General features: G+C 42.7%; 1 protein-coding gene across 1 annotated transcript; it reads right to left on the bottom strand.

Moving 5' to 3' along the window:
* Window positions 1-4363: 4363 nt before the first annotated feature.
* On the bottom strand, window positions 4364-4989 carry LOC137643130 (craniofacial development protein 2-like). Its single transcript, XM_068375980.1, has 2 exons — window positions 4728-4989; window positions 4364-4431 (listed from the first exon to the last, which is right to left on the bottom strand). The coding sequence occupies exons 1-2, from the start codon at window positions 4987-4989 to the stop codon at window positions 4364-4366; spliced, it is 330 nt and encodes a 109-aa protein (XP_068232081.1).
* Between the last annotated feature and the right edge of the window lie 13106 nt (window positions 4990-18095).

Genomic DNA, 18095 nt, shown 5'->3' with positions numbered 1-18095 from the left:
AGTAGGCCTATTCCTAGGGTGACTCCAGTGGCGTTTCGAGTGACAAATGCCACCATTCGTAAGTTGTGGTCTATGAACTTTAGAAAGAGTTCTTGCAAGATATGTGTGCAAAAAATTGTAAACATCTGATAATTTTCTTAAACAATGTTTTTGTAATTACATTCGCCAAATAACATACCAACAAAATTGATTGAACATTCGGAGTTTACAATCCAGAAACAAGAAAATGCAGGAAATAAAGTTAATAAATACTGTATATAATTCTATTCACTTTGAGTGGACTAACAATATTCAAAATGAAGTTACGCATATTAGGTCTCACTGATCAAGCAAAAGAAATATACATCTCCAAACTTATCTAAATTGACCCGAGAGAGAGAGAGAGAGAGAGAGAGAGAGAGAGAGAGAGAGAGAGAGAGAGAGAGAGAGAGAGAGAGAGAGAGAGAGAGTTTCCTTTACTACCTCAACAGTATCGTACAAAGCGGCCATCCATACCCACACTTAAAAACACCGCAATTCTAATCGAAAATTCTTTGTAATAATATACCGTTCTCAGCCAAATTTCATTAAAATACCGGACACCGCAATTTCTACCCTACTTTGTTATTATCTTTTACTGGTTAGTGACCGTAATATCACTCCTTAACGTCGATGCATCCGTTTTTAAAATGGTAAATGCCTTGCAACATTTATTCCAGAATTTTTACCGTTTTTACGGCAATTTTTTCCCAGTGTTGCTGTAAAAATCGACTTGGAACTCTTTAGCAGCGCGCCAGTGTTGCAATAGTAACCCAGCTAAGAGAATTTAAGTAATATCTGTCTTCCAGAGATAATATGTAAATTTCTTAGTAAAATTAATCATGTAATATTATATGAAGTACTATTGATTTTGCAATCAATTCCTCCGAATACAAAATTATCTTAAATACTAAACTTTTAGTTTACATGGTTTCTTTATTGAGGTAACTTATCCCAATGCTCTTGCTTTGGAGCGTTTTATAACACAGATTATTTGAGTATTTCTACTAATCAATAAATGATAATACAGAAATAATTACTAAGACAAAAATAATATCATAAAGTTGCATTTACATTAGATTACAGTTATTCCACGAATTATGTCAGAGAAAGAATCCTGTTATACATATATGACGCATAAAATCTAGTAAGCATAATTTTGCAGCTACACAAAGTCTGACTGGCCATTCAATTATCAGCGTCTTATTTATACGGCCCCCTTCTGCTGAAATTTGCTAAACTATAAATAGGTTATACTAAACTCCTTCTAAACCAGTGATTCACATAAATGAATTTAATGTGAAGCAAGGATCTTGCTTTGACTTTCGAAAGACTGTTGTTGTTGCTGTACATTATCTCATACATTATTAATTTTCACACTTACATTTCTGCTTTCTTTATTTAAATCTTCTATCATCTTTTGCAATTCCTACCATGATTCTCTAGATAAATCTATGTCACCTACAAATTTTAAGTTGTTGAGGTATTCCCCATTCATATCAATTCCTACATTTTCCCTATATAAACTCTTAAAAACTTCTTCTAGTTACGTTGTGAATAATTTAGGAGAGATTGGGGCCTCCCAATTTAACTCCTTTCTCAACTGGAATTTTCTCACAATCTATATGCAGTTTTAGGGTTGCTGTATTGCCGTATAGATATCTTCCAGTGTTCTAACATAAAATTGATCTAGTTCATATCTTTGATAGACCTTCACTGTTGTTGAAGTTTTGACAGAATCAAAAGTTTTCTTATAATCTATAAATGCCATACATATTGGTTTGTAATACTCTATTGATTTTTCCATTAAGTGGTTAATTATCCAGAAATGGACACTTGTTGAATAACCACTTTAGAAGCTCGGCTTAACGTAATCTTTGTAAATATTTCATATATTACCAGGACTAAACTTTTTGTGTCGTAATTTTTCAGGTCTATTGTGCCTCCTTCTTTGGAAATTAATTTAACGATACAGTTTTTCCAATCTGAGGGTATAGTGCATTCTTGTACATATTATGTGCAAAGTTCATCGAGTTTTACTTCTATGAAATCCCTTACATCTATAATTAAATATATATATCTGTATATATATATATATATATATATATATATATATATACACACACATACACATATATATACCTATACAAACATATATATATATATATATATATATATATATATATATATATATATATATATACATATATATATATATATATATATATATATATATATATATATATATATATATATATATCAACCTCTTATTTCGGTTCTTAGTAAGGGGATACGAGCAAGCATAAAAATAATTATTGGTTATCGAAATAATACACACTTTCGTCGTCATCATCATCATCTCCCCCTACGGCTATTGAAGCAAAGGACTTCTATTAGATTTCACCAGTCGTCTCTATCTTGAGCTTTTAATTGAATACTTCTCCATTTCTCATCTCCTACTTTGCGCTTCATAGTCCTCAGCCTTGTAGGCCTAGGGGTTCCAACTTTTCTAGTCCCTTGTGGAGCCCAACAGAATGCTTTGTGAACTGATCTCTCTTGGGGAGTGTAAAGAGCATGCCTAAACCCTCTCCATCTACCTCTCATAATGATGTCATCAACATATTGCACTCGGGTAATCTCTCTTATAGTTTTATTTCTAATCCTGTCCTGCCATTTACCTCCCAATATTCTTCTGAGGGCTTTGTTCTCAAATCTACTAAATCTATTGGAGATTGTTTCATTGTCATACCTTGACTGATGTCCAGAGAGTAACACTGATCTTAATGAACTGATATATAGTCTGATTTTTATATGCAATTTCAGGCAATTTGATTTCAAAATTTAATTAACCTATCCATTGTTTGATTTGCTTTTTTTCAATCTTTCACTAAACACTATTTCTAAAGAACTTGTATTGGAGATCATAGTTCCTAAATACTTACATGATTCTACCCTATTAATCCTTTCTCCTTCCAATGATTTTTCATTTTCCATTGCACACTCCGTTCTCATTATCTGTCTTTTTTCTATTTATCTTCATCTCAACCTCGTGTGATATTTCATGCATTCTGGTAAGAAAGCATTGCAAATCCTGTGATGTTATGTTAAGAAGGACTGCATCATCAGCATACTCTAGGACTGCTAAATTCCTATCACCAATCCAGTTCAATCCTTCTCCAACATCTCTGACCATTCTACAATTTACAAAACCCAAGAGGAAGATAAACAACATAGTTGACTACACATTCCCTTGGAGTACTCCACTGATCTCTGGAAATTTATTTGATAAGATCCCATTAACATTAACTTTGCTCTTGCTATGGTCATGAACAGACTTAATCAAATTTACATATTTATGAGGAATTCCATAATAACACAGACCTCTCCACAAAATTGGCCGGTTAGTCCACAAATGCCATCAAAAGGGGATTTCTATTTTCTACGCATTGCTGTACATGTCTCAAAAGGAAGATTTGGTTAGTGCAACTTCTACCTTTTCTAAATCCTGCTTGTTCATCTCTCAGCTTTTCATCAATCTTTCTCTCTAGTCTCTTTAGAATAAGCATACTATAGATTTTCATAACAACTGATGTAACTGTTATACCACTGTAATTATTGCAATCACTCAGGGCTCCTTCGTTTTTTGATATTTTCACCAACACTCCTAACTACCATTCATCAGTTTTTGCCTCTTCTTGCCACATTCTACAAAATAATCTTGCAAGTAGTCTGGGAGTTGCTTCATTTTCAGCCGGTATCATCTCGGCAGTTATTCCATTATATCCCGGGGCTTTCCATCACTTTACTTTTTTTTTTTTTTTAGGATAGCTTCGATTTCAAATACACTGAATTAATTCATGTGCACATCAAGGTCTTCATCAGCTTCAGGTGTATCAATCAAATTATTCCCTTCATATCTCCTATTCATAACTTCACTAAAGTGTTCCATCCAATGTTGTCTTTCTTCATCTTCTGTTGCTATAACAGAGCCATTTATCTTTTTGAAGGGTATATGCTTCTTCCTCTTTGCCCCATTCAAAATTTCATTAATAATTCTATGAGCAATTCTTACACTATAGCCACTTCCTGAATTCATAGCTTTGTCAGCCTCATCTGCTTTGCTGTCTAAAAATTCTTTCCAGTCATTCCTGGCTTTTCTTTTGACCTTACTATCAATACTGGAATACTTGGCATGCTCTACCTTGTAATTTTCATCGATTCCTTGAAAACTTTCAACAGTAAATTTCTCTCTTTGTCTCCTTTTTATAGTATCACAAGTATCATTTGATATCCATGGCTTTCTCCTTGTAACAGCGTGTCCCAAGACTTCATTACCAACTGACTGCTATATGATCTTCAAATCACACCATTCTTCATTAACTGTCTGTTCTTCATCTCTTATAGTCTCTAAGACTGCAAATCGATTCCTACATTCAATTGAAAATGTTTCACTGTGCTCTTCATCTAGAACCTTAGTTGTATCAAACCTAGTATTCTATCTATCTTTCTCTTGGGTGCTTTCAGTTTTAATTTCAGTGTGGCAATGAGAAGCTGGTGATCACCAATATCTGCACCTCTATAGCTTTTTACATTTATCAGAGTCCTCCTTCACTCTTTATTAATGGCAATGTGATATATCTGATTTTTGTAATTGCCACATGGTGAAGTCCATGTATACTTGTGAATGTTATTGTGTTGAAAAAGAGTACTTCCAATGACCAGATTGTTTGCTGGACAGAAACTTATGAAATATTCTTCTATTTCATTTGCAACTTTGCCAAGACCCTCCACACCCATCACATTGTCCATCCCTTGATTATTTCTTCCAACTTTAGCATTCAAGTCGCCAATCACAATTTTCATATCTCTCTCTGGGATCTCAACTATTACACTCAGTAGTTCTTCATAGTATTCATCTCTTCTTTCTTCATGGGAATCATTTGTTTGTGTATAGCAAACTATAATACTCATATTGCACTGCTTTGATTTGAACTTTGCAATTAATAATCTATTATTTACACCTCTCCACTCGGTTAATGCCTTTTCTGCTCTTGGTGTCATCATCATTGCTACCCCTTCTCTTCCAACTTCATCTGATCTTCCTGAGTAGATATATATATATATATATATATATATATATATATATATATATATATATATATTGCCTTGGTCTAGAGTTTCCTTACCAATTCCCTTACAACGTGTTTCACTTAGGGCCAGATATCTAAACTATATTACATAAATTCACTCTTCCCTTGCTGTAATTTCCCAATATGATTCATGGTTCTAACATTCTAATTACCTATTTTCAATTTTTCTTTAGTATTTATAAACTGGGAGATTCTTAGCATCCCGCTATGCCTGGGACTGAGGACCATTCTGTCATCTTCTCATTCCATGACTGACTAAATCCATAGAGGATTTTTTGGCTAGATTCACCAAGGGATAGCCAGTTCCTTATGATGCACAGCACCCTTCTAACTAAGGTAAGTGACCCATGCCAGGCCATACTAATTCTAGTAAGATCAACCGCCAGGCATCAGGAGTAAAAGCCGAAGAGACCATTTGTCCATTGCCTTAAACCCGGTCCGTCACCCTCCTGCCAGTGACTTCATCGAGATTTAGGGGGTGTTATTTCCTCCACACCCAAAGCTCTCATTACTCTACCAAGTTGCTCATTCGTTTATACGAGTATAACCGTTGGTAAACATGGATTGCTAAGATATACAGCCTAGCAAGGTTAATACACACTTTATAACGCCCAGACTTTCTATATATTCTATGAAAATAACAATTAATAAATAATACCAAAAAGAAATTTAAAACCAAACAAGACCTCATATTTAACACAAAATTGACACTTTGAGAATAATACAGTTACTATTTTCACTAGAAATTAATTTATGAAAATATTTAATTTTGACAATTAATGAAAAAAGTTGACACTTAACACTTTAGAAAATAAATCTAATTTACACATACATAAACGTAACTGTTACGTTTATGTATGTGCTCACACAAGGTTACCAAATGGTTAAGCAAAAATAAATACACTTTCCCTTTTTAGCCGAATCTCACAGGGCCAGCCACAAAATCCAATTAATAAATTTTACAATTTAAACTGTATTCACAAATACACTTCACTTCTTTCAAAATCAAAATTACAAAAATTTCACTGTTTGAACAAACACTATACACATTTGAGAGAAAACACTATGCACATTGGAGAGGAAACACTATGCACGTTGAAGAGGAAATACGTAGTGGCTGGATAGATGCTTTAGAGAGGATTGGCAGACGTTGGTCTTTTCAGAGGGTTAGGCTGGATCTCTTTTTCCTATGCATTGCTAGGCCCTTATACATATCATCTTAATTCACTCTAGAACTTCTTGTTAATCATTCTCATAGCGTGGGGGCATAGTCCAGACGGCCTCTCACGACGTCAGGTTGCCAACTTGGCAGTTTGAAGAAGGGTTTCCTTTGTCACCAAATGAGGCAACACTCACATAACATAAAAAAAACGAGTAGGCTTTAGTCTGGAATCTTCATGCATTTTCCACCCACGTGGAAACATGACGAAATCCCTAGCGTTTGTCATACAGCATACCTTTTAACAAAATTACATATGACCATAACTAAACTACGTGAAATAAAAATTTGATTCTTTAAAATGATGTAAATTTACATATATGGAACTGAATGGAAATACAACTAAATGAATGACGATAGTCTTATGTAATTTTTATACATATACTTAATCCTACATGAGTGGAACTCACCTTACAAACTGGCTATACATCTCTTAAATACACAAATGCAATAAGTGAATAAAATAATCTACTCTTATGTAGACCAGCTCCGTAAGATAGCTCCTCCTAAACAGATTAACTATTCCGGCCTGAATCCACTAATTCAGCCCGAGATAAATAATCTGCAACCAAGTTCTCTTTACCGGATATATGCTTTACATTAATACAATATGGTTGCAAGCATAATGATCATCAAGTTAACCTCTGATTATTATTCTTTATTTCAATGACAAAAGTTAAAGGATTGTGATTTAAGTAAACCATAATTTCTTCATTCTGTGGTCTATTTACAAAAACTTCAAACTTCCTTATCGCTGTGATTAGCACTAGCAGTTCCTTTTAAAATGTTGAGTGGGCTCGTTTATGCTTCTTCAGCTTCGACAACATAAAACAGACAGGGTGAAAAATTCATTCCTTGCCTTCTTGCAATAGGACAGCTCCAATCCCATTGTCCGACACATCCATTTGAATAAGAAATTTCTTATTGAAATCCGATGCTTGCAGTATTGGTTTCGAAGTTAATATGGTCTTTATCTTGTCGAAGGATCCTGCCATTCCTAAAATCGTTGTAATTGCTTATTTGTTGTGGGTGGGGGTGAAGCTTTCCTTAGTCTTTTGACGTTAGCGTCTACCGGGGCGATTTGCCCTCTTCCAACTTCAAATCCTAAGTACCGAACTATTGCCTTTCCAAATTCTCTCTTCTCCAGGTTAATCGTCAGATGTGCTCCTAACAGCTTTTGAAACACCTCCAGGATTCGGAGATGTTCTTCGCAGGTCGATATATATATTACATTATAGGTGAGATATACGCCTGCTCCTTCTATCGATCCTAGCAGGTTATCAATCACTCGTTGAAAGCTAGCGGGGGCATTCATTAGACCAAATGGCATGACTGTGTATTGATGCAACCCAAATGGGGTTATAAAGGGTGATACTAATTTTGCATTGTGGTCCAAAGGAATTTGATAATAGCCTTTTCCCAAATCGATCTTAGGGATGAACCTCGCTTGTCCAATGTTGTCGAGTAGTTGGTCTATGATTGGCAATGGGTAATGCCACACTGATCGAATTCAACTTTCGATAGTTCGTACACATCCTGAAAGATCTGTCTGGTTTTTTCACGAGCAAGCATGGAGAACTGTAAGGGCTAGAGCAATGTTCAGCTAATCCGTTTTGTAACAAATATTCCACTTCTTTTCTCATGACTTCTCGGTGATATGGCGACAGGCAACAAGCACGTTGTTTGAACGGTCTTTTCGTGGTCTTGAGGGGTATCTCATGCCTCGTCAAGTTGGTTCCTTTCGGGATGTCTGAGACAATTTCAGGGAAACTTTTAATCAATCGGCTTTATTCCTCTTGTTGCTCCTTGTTCAAATGAGTTAATTTCTCTTCTAAGTTCCTAATGATGGACAAATTATTTACTTTACTTACAGCCCCTACCTCTTATCCATTGTCATCTTCCATGGATGGAATGGTTTGTGCCATACACACCTGTGAAGCTTCGGTCTCGTTTTCGTTTAAGTAAGGTTTCAATAAGTTAATGCTCACCATCCTTTGGCTTTTCCTTCTTCCTGGGATATCGTTAACGTTGGTCCGGTCACTGATCTTCTCCAAAATCTGGAATGGTCCTTGGAACTTGTTGGTGAGAGGAAATCTCTTTATCGGTAAGAAAACCAACACCTATTGTCCTACCACAAACTGTCTGTCCTTACTTTTCATGTCAAACCTTGTCTTCATTTTTCCTTGGCTTGTTTTCAGGTTTTTGTGGGAAAACTTTCTCATCTTGCCGATCATTTTCCTGAAATTCTTGACATATTCTCTATCTGTTTTCTCTCGATCTTTCCATTTTCTTCCTATTTTAATCAGTCCTCGTACTTTTCATCCAAACAACATTTCACTTAGGCTAACTCCCATGCTTTCTCGATAAGCATTGCGTAGCTCAAATAACATCAAAGGTAGTCCGATGTCCCATTCATTTCCTCTTTCGTTGCAGTACTTTGTTGACATACTATTTAGGGTTTGATAAAATCTCTCTAATGCAACTTGGGTCTCCGGGTGATAGGTGGTAGACAGTTGTTGTCTCACGTCCAGTAGTTTCATCACATCCTGAAACAATTTTGACGTGAAATTTGTTCCTTGGTCACCCTGAACGATTTTTGGAATACCAAACTTGGTAAAAAAAGTCTAGTAACTTCTCGGTGATTGTTTTGGCTTCTGGGTATCTTGTCACTGGACACATTAAAGTTAACATATATTCTCAGTTTTAGCTCCGCCATTGACTGGATTAAAGATACCTAAGGAGTTAGTGCTATTGTTAATCATTTACTGTCTCTTTTATACATGTTTATCTCTATGATACCTTATGTGTAAGATTCTTGAACGTTTTATGACTGATTTTATTAATAATTTTTAATTTCGAGAACAATAACATAGAAAAAAAAATTCATACACTTTCTACTCTGGAAGATAGTTTAAATCGGATTTGATTAAACCCATGATAACTTTACTGTAGTTCAATATTCCAAGGAGCTTGTAACGGATTCACCAATATGTTGAGCAACAAGTTTAACATTATTTTTTCCTAATAAAGCAGTACAGTAAGGAACCATTGCTAATAAAAAGCACAAGAAAATAGTTACCGTCTATAAACAAAGGTCTGAATAGAAATGACTCTAAGTTCCAGTACACTGTTGGAGGATTAACTTGGTAATCGAGAACTGTCAGTTTGACAGTCTGACTGGTAAAGCCTGGCTTCACCTAATCCAGGTCAGGTACCAAGCGACCAGAAACCGACTCGTCAACGTAGTCAATCAAAGAGAAGTTCGTGACGTCAGCGGACATTTGGTATATGCAATATTCAAAATATATACTAAATTAAAAATGGATCAATTACTCAAAAGTGCCACTATTTGTGAATTGTGTATTTTATTTGGTTTTACTTGACAATAAATCTTATTTTTCTAAAGAAACTTTTTACGAGAAAGACTTTTTGCAGGCATCCTTAGGGAGTGGTCAATAGATGGCGATAGTGTAGCAAAACGTCGTCTGGGAAAACTAGTCATTCTCAAAATAGCTTCTTTAAAAAAACACTTTAATATGTTTTATATTAAATATTTACCAACTATAAAATATACATTTCACAAACAGTGGTACTTTTGAGTGATTACTCCATTTTTAAATTGGTATATATTTTGAATATATACCAAATGTATGCTGACGTCACAAAATTCTCTTTGGTTGATCATTTTGACGATGTCGGTTCCCAGTCGCTTAGTACCTCCTCCACCAACCCCTCCCCCGTCGAAACATATCATGCTATTTTTTGCTTTCCCAGCATTTAAAGAACCTAATTACTGTGCAAAGAGAGGAGAGCCGCAGGAATGCATAATTGTTCCGTAACTGACATACAAACCACGCTATTTAATATGGGTTATTACTTTCAGTGTAGCTGAAATGATGAGCCATTAGAATTTTAACGAGGGTTTACTACCCCACCGCTAGTTAGCGGGGGGTAGGGAGGGTAGCTTGCTAAACCCCCCCCTCACACACACCTGTGCTTTAGCTCACTTTGCTCTAAGCTCGGATGGTAGTAGGACGTGTCCACTTTCACCCTCGCCTTCTTTTACAGCCATTGTTAATGCTTTTTGCTTTTCCTTTGACAGGTGTGCGTGAAGTTGGCCTCTGCTATGCGGAAGTGTCCTGGATTACCCGACCGCCCATGTGGCACATATACGTCGGCAGTCGATACGGACCCTCACACCCTATGTCCTTATTGTAGGGGCCAGCGATGTGATAGAAATAAAGTGTGTGGTGAGTGTACGGAGTCGTCTACCTCCCAGTGAGAGAGGTTTTCTCGGCGCCGGAAGAAGAAGTCCAGGCGGGATATTTCTCCTTCGAAGGTTTCTTTGAAAGGAGAAAATCCCATGGGCTCTTCTTCTGTGGCCCAAACCTCCTCCGAAGCTCCACTCGATCGGTTTCTTCCGAGAAACTGTCGAGTGGTAGCGTAGGCCATAGTTCTGTTGCCCGATATCGGGGTTTGGGAGAGGGAGTTGCCTCCCATAGCGAGGCAGCTCCTCCTCCTCGCCCGGGGGAGGATTTAAATATTCCTGTAACTAATGATGATTTGTTTCAGCTCTGGGCTTCCTTGGGGCTTGAGGGTTCGCCCTCCAAGGAAGCCTTGTTTGACATGATCAGGTTGGGGCCGCTGTCAAACAATCGCCGACTTTAGCAGAGGCTTCCGATGAGTTATCTCAAACCTCTGCTCGTGATGATCCTGCTGTAGCTGAAGGCTTAGCTCCTCCCTCTGCACATCCTTTGAGGGAGGAACTAAGTCCAACAGTCTCTCCTGCCAGTGATTCTCCCCCTCGGGGGAGTTCACTCACAGAGACTCCTCTTAGGAGGACTGCTGATAGTCAGCCCGCTGACCCCACAGCCCCCAGAGGGCATATAAGGCGTAAAGCCCGCCTTCCTCTTTGCCGTAGAGGCCTTCCTTCACCACACAAGGGTGTTAGGAGGCGCCTCTTTGGTTCATCGTCACCGCAGTCCGCTGTAGAGGAACCTCGCCGTCGTTCTCTGACTCTCCCAGCTACAACCCTGGACCTCTCTGCAGATCGTTCGCGATCTCCTTCGGTGGAAGGTCGTCCTTGCAAAGGGCACGCCGACCTTCCACCCGTCAGACCTGCTGACCTGCCGTCGTCGTTCCTGGCTGCTGACGCGCTGTGAGCGCCAACGCATCCTGTTGTAAAACACGCAACGGTCCCTTCGGGGCATCAAGGGCGTATGCACAAGTTAGTGCATACGTCCCTTACGCATCACGCCTCCCCTGCGCGCCAACGCTCACCTGCGCGCCAGCGCTCACCTGAGCACAAGCGCTCATTGGCAGAAGAAGCTTCTGTTAAAGCGCGCCAGCGCTCACCTGCGCGTCACCGCTCACCTCCGCGCCAGCGCTCTCCAGATGACCAGCACGCTACGGCGTGCCCTCATTCAGCTGTGCGCCATGCACGCCTTCATTCTCCTGCGCGCCAACGCTCGTCTACGCGCCAGCGCTCTCCTGCGCGCCAGCGCTCGCTTGCATGCCAACGATCTCCTGCGCGCCCACGATCTTCTGATCTGGGCGCAGTGGGGAAGTTAACTTCTTTCCCTGCTCGCCAGCACTCGCCAACACGCCAGCGATCGCCAACGCGCCATCGGTTCCCGCCTGTGCACCATCCCTCACCAGCGCACCCTCGCGCGCAGTTTCCGACGCATGTCCACGAGGTTGCGCACACGTGCCCTGCGCGCCCACACCCATCGCCACAGCCGGGTATGCGCTCTCATGCGCGCCCGCGCGCAAGAGATGTGTCTCCTGCACGCGCGTGCGTCCAATGGTATCGCCAGCACTGGCTCTTCAGCCGGACTCTGTGCGCCCGCGCGCTCGAGTGCTTATCCATCCTTCAGTGCGCTCTCTGCCTTCGCCAGCCCGTGCCCCTGCGTGCCATCGCTCGCCTGCGTGCGCCCTCGCCATCGCCCTTGCCATCGCCCTCGCACGCCGCGCCAACAGTCTCCAGCGCGCGACCCAGGGCATTTCCCATCGCGTGAGCGCCAGCACGCTCCCCAGCGCGATCCTCAACCCCCCACGCGCGAGACTGCAGGACAACGCGCGACCAGGTTATCATTGTCACGTTCCCCCCCCGCAAACGCAGAACAGCGCGCTCGCCAGCTGGGGGGGGGGGAGGAAGATTCCGGATAGGTCCATGGACTTTTCTTCTCCTTCATCTTTTCAGGCGAACCCCCCTTTGGTAAATCCTCCTAGGGATCGGTCGATGCCCTTCCCTCCAGAGGGAGTTTCTGACAGCGCAGCTGTCAGTCAGCAGCCTTGGTTTGGGTGGTCCATGGTCAGAGCGGTCATGCAGGCTTTTAAGCCTGTTCTCTCTGAGCTGGGCCACAAATCATTTGCAGCTTCTACTCCCCTGAAGAGGAAGAGAGGAGTGTCAAACGTGGTAACTTCGAGGGCTAAGCTGACTCCTCGTAAGTCCTTGAGGAAGGCCTCCTCGCCCCCCCCAGACTTTCATTCCCTCCCCTTCGGACGAAGATTTTCCGTCCTCAGGGGAGTCACGCGACGTGAGGCCTTCCCCCATCGCACCAATGAGGGAAACCCCACCTCGCTCTGGAAAGTCTTCTCGTGTAGGGGTGGAGAAGAGCCTCCCACCATTGTTGTTGGAGTCCTGCATCCCTCCCAGGAGGGAGTCGAAGGACTCCAAGACTTTGCCGAAGTCATCTTCAAGGCTTAGACCGGAGCCAGCCAAGCACTCAGAAAATGTCCACGAGTCCCCCCCAAGAAGAGCTTTTGGGGACAGGAGACTTTGCTGCTAGCCCTTCAGGAGGGGAGCTGCAGGAGTCAGAACATGCATTCTGGCAGGTTCTGACCCTTATGAGGAATCTCAATGGGTTTGCGGATCGAGTTTCTAGCCCACCAAGTCTCGAACGTGTGGGCTAGTACCATCTTGAAACGTTGAGATGCGGTGTCTGAGAGATTCCATCAAAGGGTCCCCAATTCCGAGATCAGCAGGCTCAGACATTCTTCCATTATGGGGAAGAACTTGTTCGAGCCTAAGGACGTGGAGCAGGCGGCAGAGAGGTGGAGGAAGTCCAACCAGGACTCTCTCCAACATAGGGCTCTAACATCGAAGCCCTATAAACCTCCAGCACCTCAGCAACCACGTCCTACCAAGACCACGAAACCGGCAGCTGCAGCGAAGACGACGGCGACAGGAAAGTAAAGGCAAAAAGTCCTCCAGGGGAGGAAAGAATCCTAGAGGGAGCGGCCGAGGCCACAAACGCTAGGATTGGCAGTCCCCCTGCATGTCCACCAGTGGGGGGATGCCTACAAAGTTGCGCAAACAGGCGGCAGCAACTCGGGGCCGATTCCTGGACAATTTCCGTAATCAGTCAAGGATATTGCGTACCGTTCACAACATCTCTACCTCCCCTGACAGCGGGTCCAGTGTCGTTGAGCTCCCTTGCCATGGGATCAGCAAGGGGGCAAGGCCTTCCGGCAGAAGTCCAGACCATGTTGAAGAAGGACGCTCTCCAAGAGGTCGTCGACGGGTCCCCAGGCTTCTTCAGTCGACTCTTTCTTGTAAAGAAGGCATCTGGAGGCTGGAGACCAGTCATCGACCTCTCAGCTCTGAACAGGTTTGTCAAGCAAACTCCGTTCAGCATGGAGACCGCAGACACGGTCAGACTTGCAGTGAGACCGCAAGACTTCATGTGTACACTGGACCTGAAGGACGCGTACTTCCAGATCCCAGTCCATCCGTTTTCAAGGAAGTACTTAAGATTCAGCCTAGACAACAAGGTGTACCAGTTCAAGGTGCTGTGTTTCGGTCTCTCCACAGCACCACAGGTTTTCACCAGAGTGTTCACCCTAATATCATCGTGGGTACACAGGATCGGCATCCGTCTCCTCTGTTATCTGGATGACTGGCTGATCCTAGCAGACTCGGAGTCAGCCCTTCTTCGACACCAAGACAAACTTCTGGGACTTTGCCAAGATCTGGGGATCATGGTAAATCTCGAGAAGTCCTCTATGCTTCCCACTCAAAGACTGGTATATCTAGGCATGATCATAGACACCAATCTCCACAAAGCCTTCCCATCAGACGACAGGATATCAAGGCTGTGGAGGGTCGCAAGTCCTTTCCTCAGACGAGAAGAACTTCCAGCCCAATCGTGATTACGTCTCCTCGGTCACCTCTCATCCTTGGCTCGTCTAGTTCCCAACGGTCGCCTCAGGATGAGATCCCTCTAATGGCGACTCAAGTCTCGGTGGAATCAGGGTTACGATTCCCTGGACGTCATGATCCCTATGGGATCTGCGGAACAGACGGACCTTCAGTGGTGGGTGACAAACGAGACCCTACGAAGAGGAGTGGATCTTCTCGTCCTCCCCCCGGATTTGATGCTGTTTTCGGACGCCTCAAAGAAAGGGTGGGGGGGCCCACATTCTGCAACACAGGATCTCAGGCCTGTGGTCAGAATCAGAAAAGTGCCTCCATATAAATCTGCTAGAAATGAAGGCCATATTCCTGGCCCTTCAACAGTTCCAACAATACCTGGCGGGTCACTCTGTGGTGGTGATGAGCGACAACACCACAGTAGTGGCTTACATCAACAAGCAAGGAGGTACCTTTTCAAAGCAGCTATCCCATCTCACAGTAGAGATACTGAGATGGACCGAAGTCCACTCGATTCCACTATCGGCACGTTTCATTCCAGGCAAGAGGAATGTACTCGCCGACAGTCTGAGCAGAGCATCTCAGATAGTGAGTACTGAGTGGTCTTTGGATCATCTAGTAGCCAACAAAGTATTGACTTTGTGGGGTTCCCCGATCATGGATCTGTTCGCTACAGCACTGAACTTCAAGCTTCTGCTGTATTGCTCCCCAGTCCCGGATCCCAAGGCACTCTGGCAAGATGCCTTCCAACAACGGTGGGACAACATCGATGTATACGCCTTTCCCCCGTTCTGTCTGATGAGGAGGGTGCTCAATAAGACCAGAATATCGGTCAATCTTTCGATGAGCCTTATAGCTCCGCTATGGCATCACGCGGAATGGTTTCCGGACCTTCTGCAACTCCTAACGGAACTTCCGAGAGAACTCCCTCCACGACGCAAGCTACTCAAACAACCACACGCCTACATCTTCCACAAAGCCGTAGCTTCGCTAGGACTTCACGCCTGGAGACTATCCAGCATCTCCTCGCTGAGAGAGGATTTTCGCAACAAGTTGCGGTCAGGATGTCTGGACACCTGCAAAGGTCATCCGCATCTGTCTACCAGGCAAAGTGGGGAGTCATCTGTGGTTGGTGTCATGGAAGGGGTATCTCTCCACTCGATGCTACTATTCCAGCAATAGCGGAGTTCTTCGTGTATCTGCGGGAAGAAATGAGCCTTTCAATCTCGACGGTGAAAGGCTATCGCTCAGCCTTAAGTCTAGCCTTCAGGCTCAGAGGAGTGGATATCTCTTCCTCGCTGGAACTTTCCCTACTCATACGAAGTTATGAACTTACCTGCCCTCAGTCGGAAGTGAGACCTCCCCCATGGAACGTGGTTTGAGTTCTCAGGTCTCTTAAGAGACCTCCCTATGAACCATTACACCAGGCTTCAGATCGCCGCCTAACTTGGAAAACAGTGTTCCTACTAGCTTTGGCCTCGGCCAAGCGAGTCAGTGAACTTCATGGTCTCTCTTATGACATCTCCCATTCAAGGGGATAGGGGTAGGTAACGTTCAGATTCGTCCCTGAGTTTATTACTAAGACTCAGAATCCGGGAGCGCCGGATCCTTGGTTCGACTCCTTCCAGATTTCGAGTCTTCGTTCTGTAACAGATGACCCAGACCATCTCCTACTGTGTCCAGTAAGGAGTTTGAGGCTATATCTCAAAACAACGGCTGCAGTTTGTCCTCAGGTGCAGGCATTGTTTATGAGCACTGGGAGGACTAAGAGGAGGGTTACCAAGAAAACCATCTCGGCATTGATTTGTAGGGTGATCCATCTGTCCCTGAATCTAGAACCTCCTCCGTCACATCGCCATAGAGTACATGACGTCAGGGGCGTAGCTACGTCCTTGACCTTCAAGAAAAACTTTTCAGTGAAGCAGGTGCTACAAGCTGGGGTGTGGAAGCGTCAGACGACCTTCACAGCCCACTACCTGCAAGACATGACCCACAGGAGGCTCGATACGTTTTTTATCGGCCCTGTGGTGGCTGCACAACAGCTGGTTTAAAACCTCAGGCTCCTTAATGGACAAGTAGTAGAAGGTTGAGGGCATTGTTACCCGGTCTTAGTCTGCATGAATGAAAAGGTATGTCTGGCCCTTATTCTTTTCTTCATCCTCCCCTCTCTTGGGGGGAAAGCAGCATCCTGGGTTCTCTGCACAGCTGACCTCGAACCACTGCAGTTAAACCATGTTCTTGTGTTCCTAGTATTAAGTTAATATTGTCACGTCCCCATACCCTGACGAGGTGGTATTGGGAGAGTCCTAGCCTAAAGTTTCCATCTAAAGGACTACAGGTCAACTTCCTAGGATGAGTCACACTTCATACCTTCACACACAGCTTATGTAGGCCGCAGCCCTTGCGTAGCAAGGTTCTAGCGAGGTGCAGGGACTCCTTATTGTTGAGTGCTGACACACTCAGATACTGAGTCCCCGGGCAAAGCCAAAAGCCAGTACTGGCTGGGACTTTCCACCCTTCCTAAAGGGTGAGTCACCCATATTAAATAGCGTGGTTTGTATGTCAGTTACGGAACAAATGACAAATTCGTAGGTAATTTGTATTTTTCCTAACTATACAAACCTTAGCTATTTAGTCAAACTCGCCCGCCACCCCTATCCCCCTTGAAGTCCTACCTGTAAGTAAAGTGAGCTCAAGCACAGGTGTGTGTGTGAGGGGCGGGGTAGCAAGCTACCCTCCCTACCCCAAGCTACCCTCCCTACCCCCGCTAACTAGCGGTGGGGTAGTAAACCCTTGTTAAAATTCTAATGGCTCGTCATTTCAGCTACGCCGAAAGTAATAACCCATATTAAATAGCTAAGGTTTGTATAGTTAGGAAATATACAAATTACCTACAAATTTGTCCGTTTTGGAGTAAATGGAGAGCGTGCTATTGTAAACAAATACCGAATCAACTGTGACTCCACCTATTACAATTTACCAAAAGTACAACTTGAGAAATTACAAAACATAATAAGCAGAGGAGAAAGATTGATAAATGGTATCCCTCCTTGAAATAGGATCATCCCTATACTAATTTATGTACACTGGCTGCCAATAGAAGCGAGAATTGAATTTAATATATGTACAATAACCCACCAAGTTATTAGGACCGGTCGTCCAAAATACTTAAGAGAATTATTACATATTGCGCAGCCAACAAATCTTGTTGACACGAGAACAGTTACAGATGGTTTCAAACTATTGGAACCTAGATAGATGTCTACTGTAGGCTCCAGAGCCTTTAGATATGCGGCCCCTAGACTATACAATAAGCTCCCACGAGACATCCTAATGATTGAAGACATTAAGGCTTTCAAGAGGAAACTTAAGACTTTCTTCTTCCATGAGTCGCTTTGACAGTGATGATTTAACAGTAAATGAGCAATACGCGATATGAAATGTTGAATACTCTGAACGAACAAGATAAAACGACAGTGGAGGTCCTGTAGAGTAGGGCTCCCCTGCTGTATGGGACCAGAAAATCCGCCGTCAAAGTATATCTCATATGCAA

This window comes from Palaemon carinicauda, chromosome 6 (genome assembly GCF_036898095.1).
Source record: "Palaemon carinicauda isolate YSFRI2023 chromosome 6, ASM3689809v2, whole genome shotgun sequence".
Classification (NCBI taxonomy): Eukaryota; Metazoa; Arthropoda; class Malacostraca; order Decapoda; family Palaemonidae; genus Palaemon; species Palaemon carinicauda.
The sequence above is the reverse complement of the archived record's forward strand: the minus strand, read 5'-3'. Positions and strand labels throughout refer to the sequence as shown.

Excerpts from the sequence above, each read along its gene's own strand:
- LOC137643130 (XM_068375980.1), bottom strand. The coding sequence starts at position 4,989 with ATGAGTATTATAGTTTGCTATACACAAACAAATGATTCCCATGAAGAA. Across the intron at positions 4,432-4,727 it reads AAACAATCTGGTCATTGGAA|TCTTAGAGACTATAAGAGAT; the intron begins GTACTCTTTTTC and ends ATCGATTTGCAG.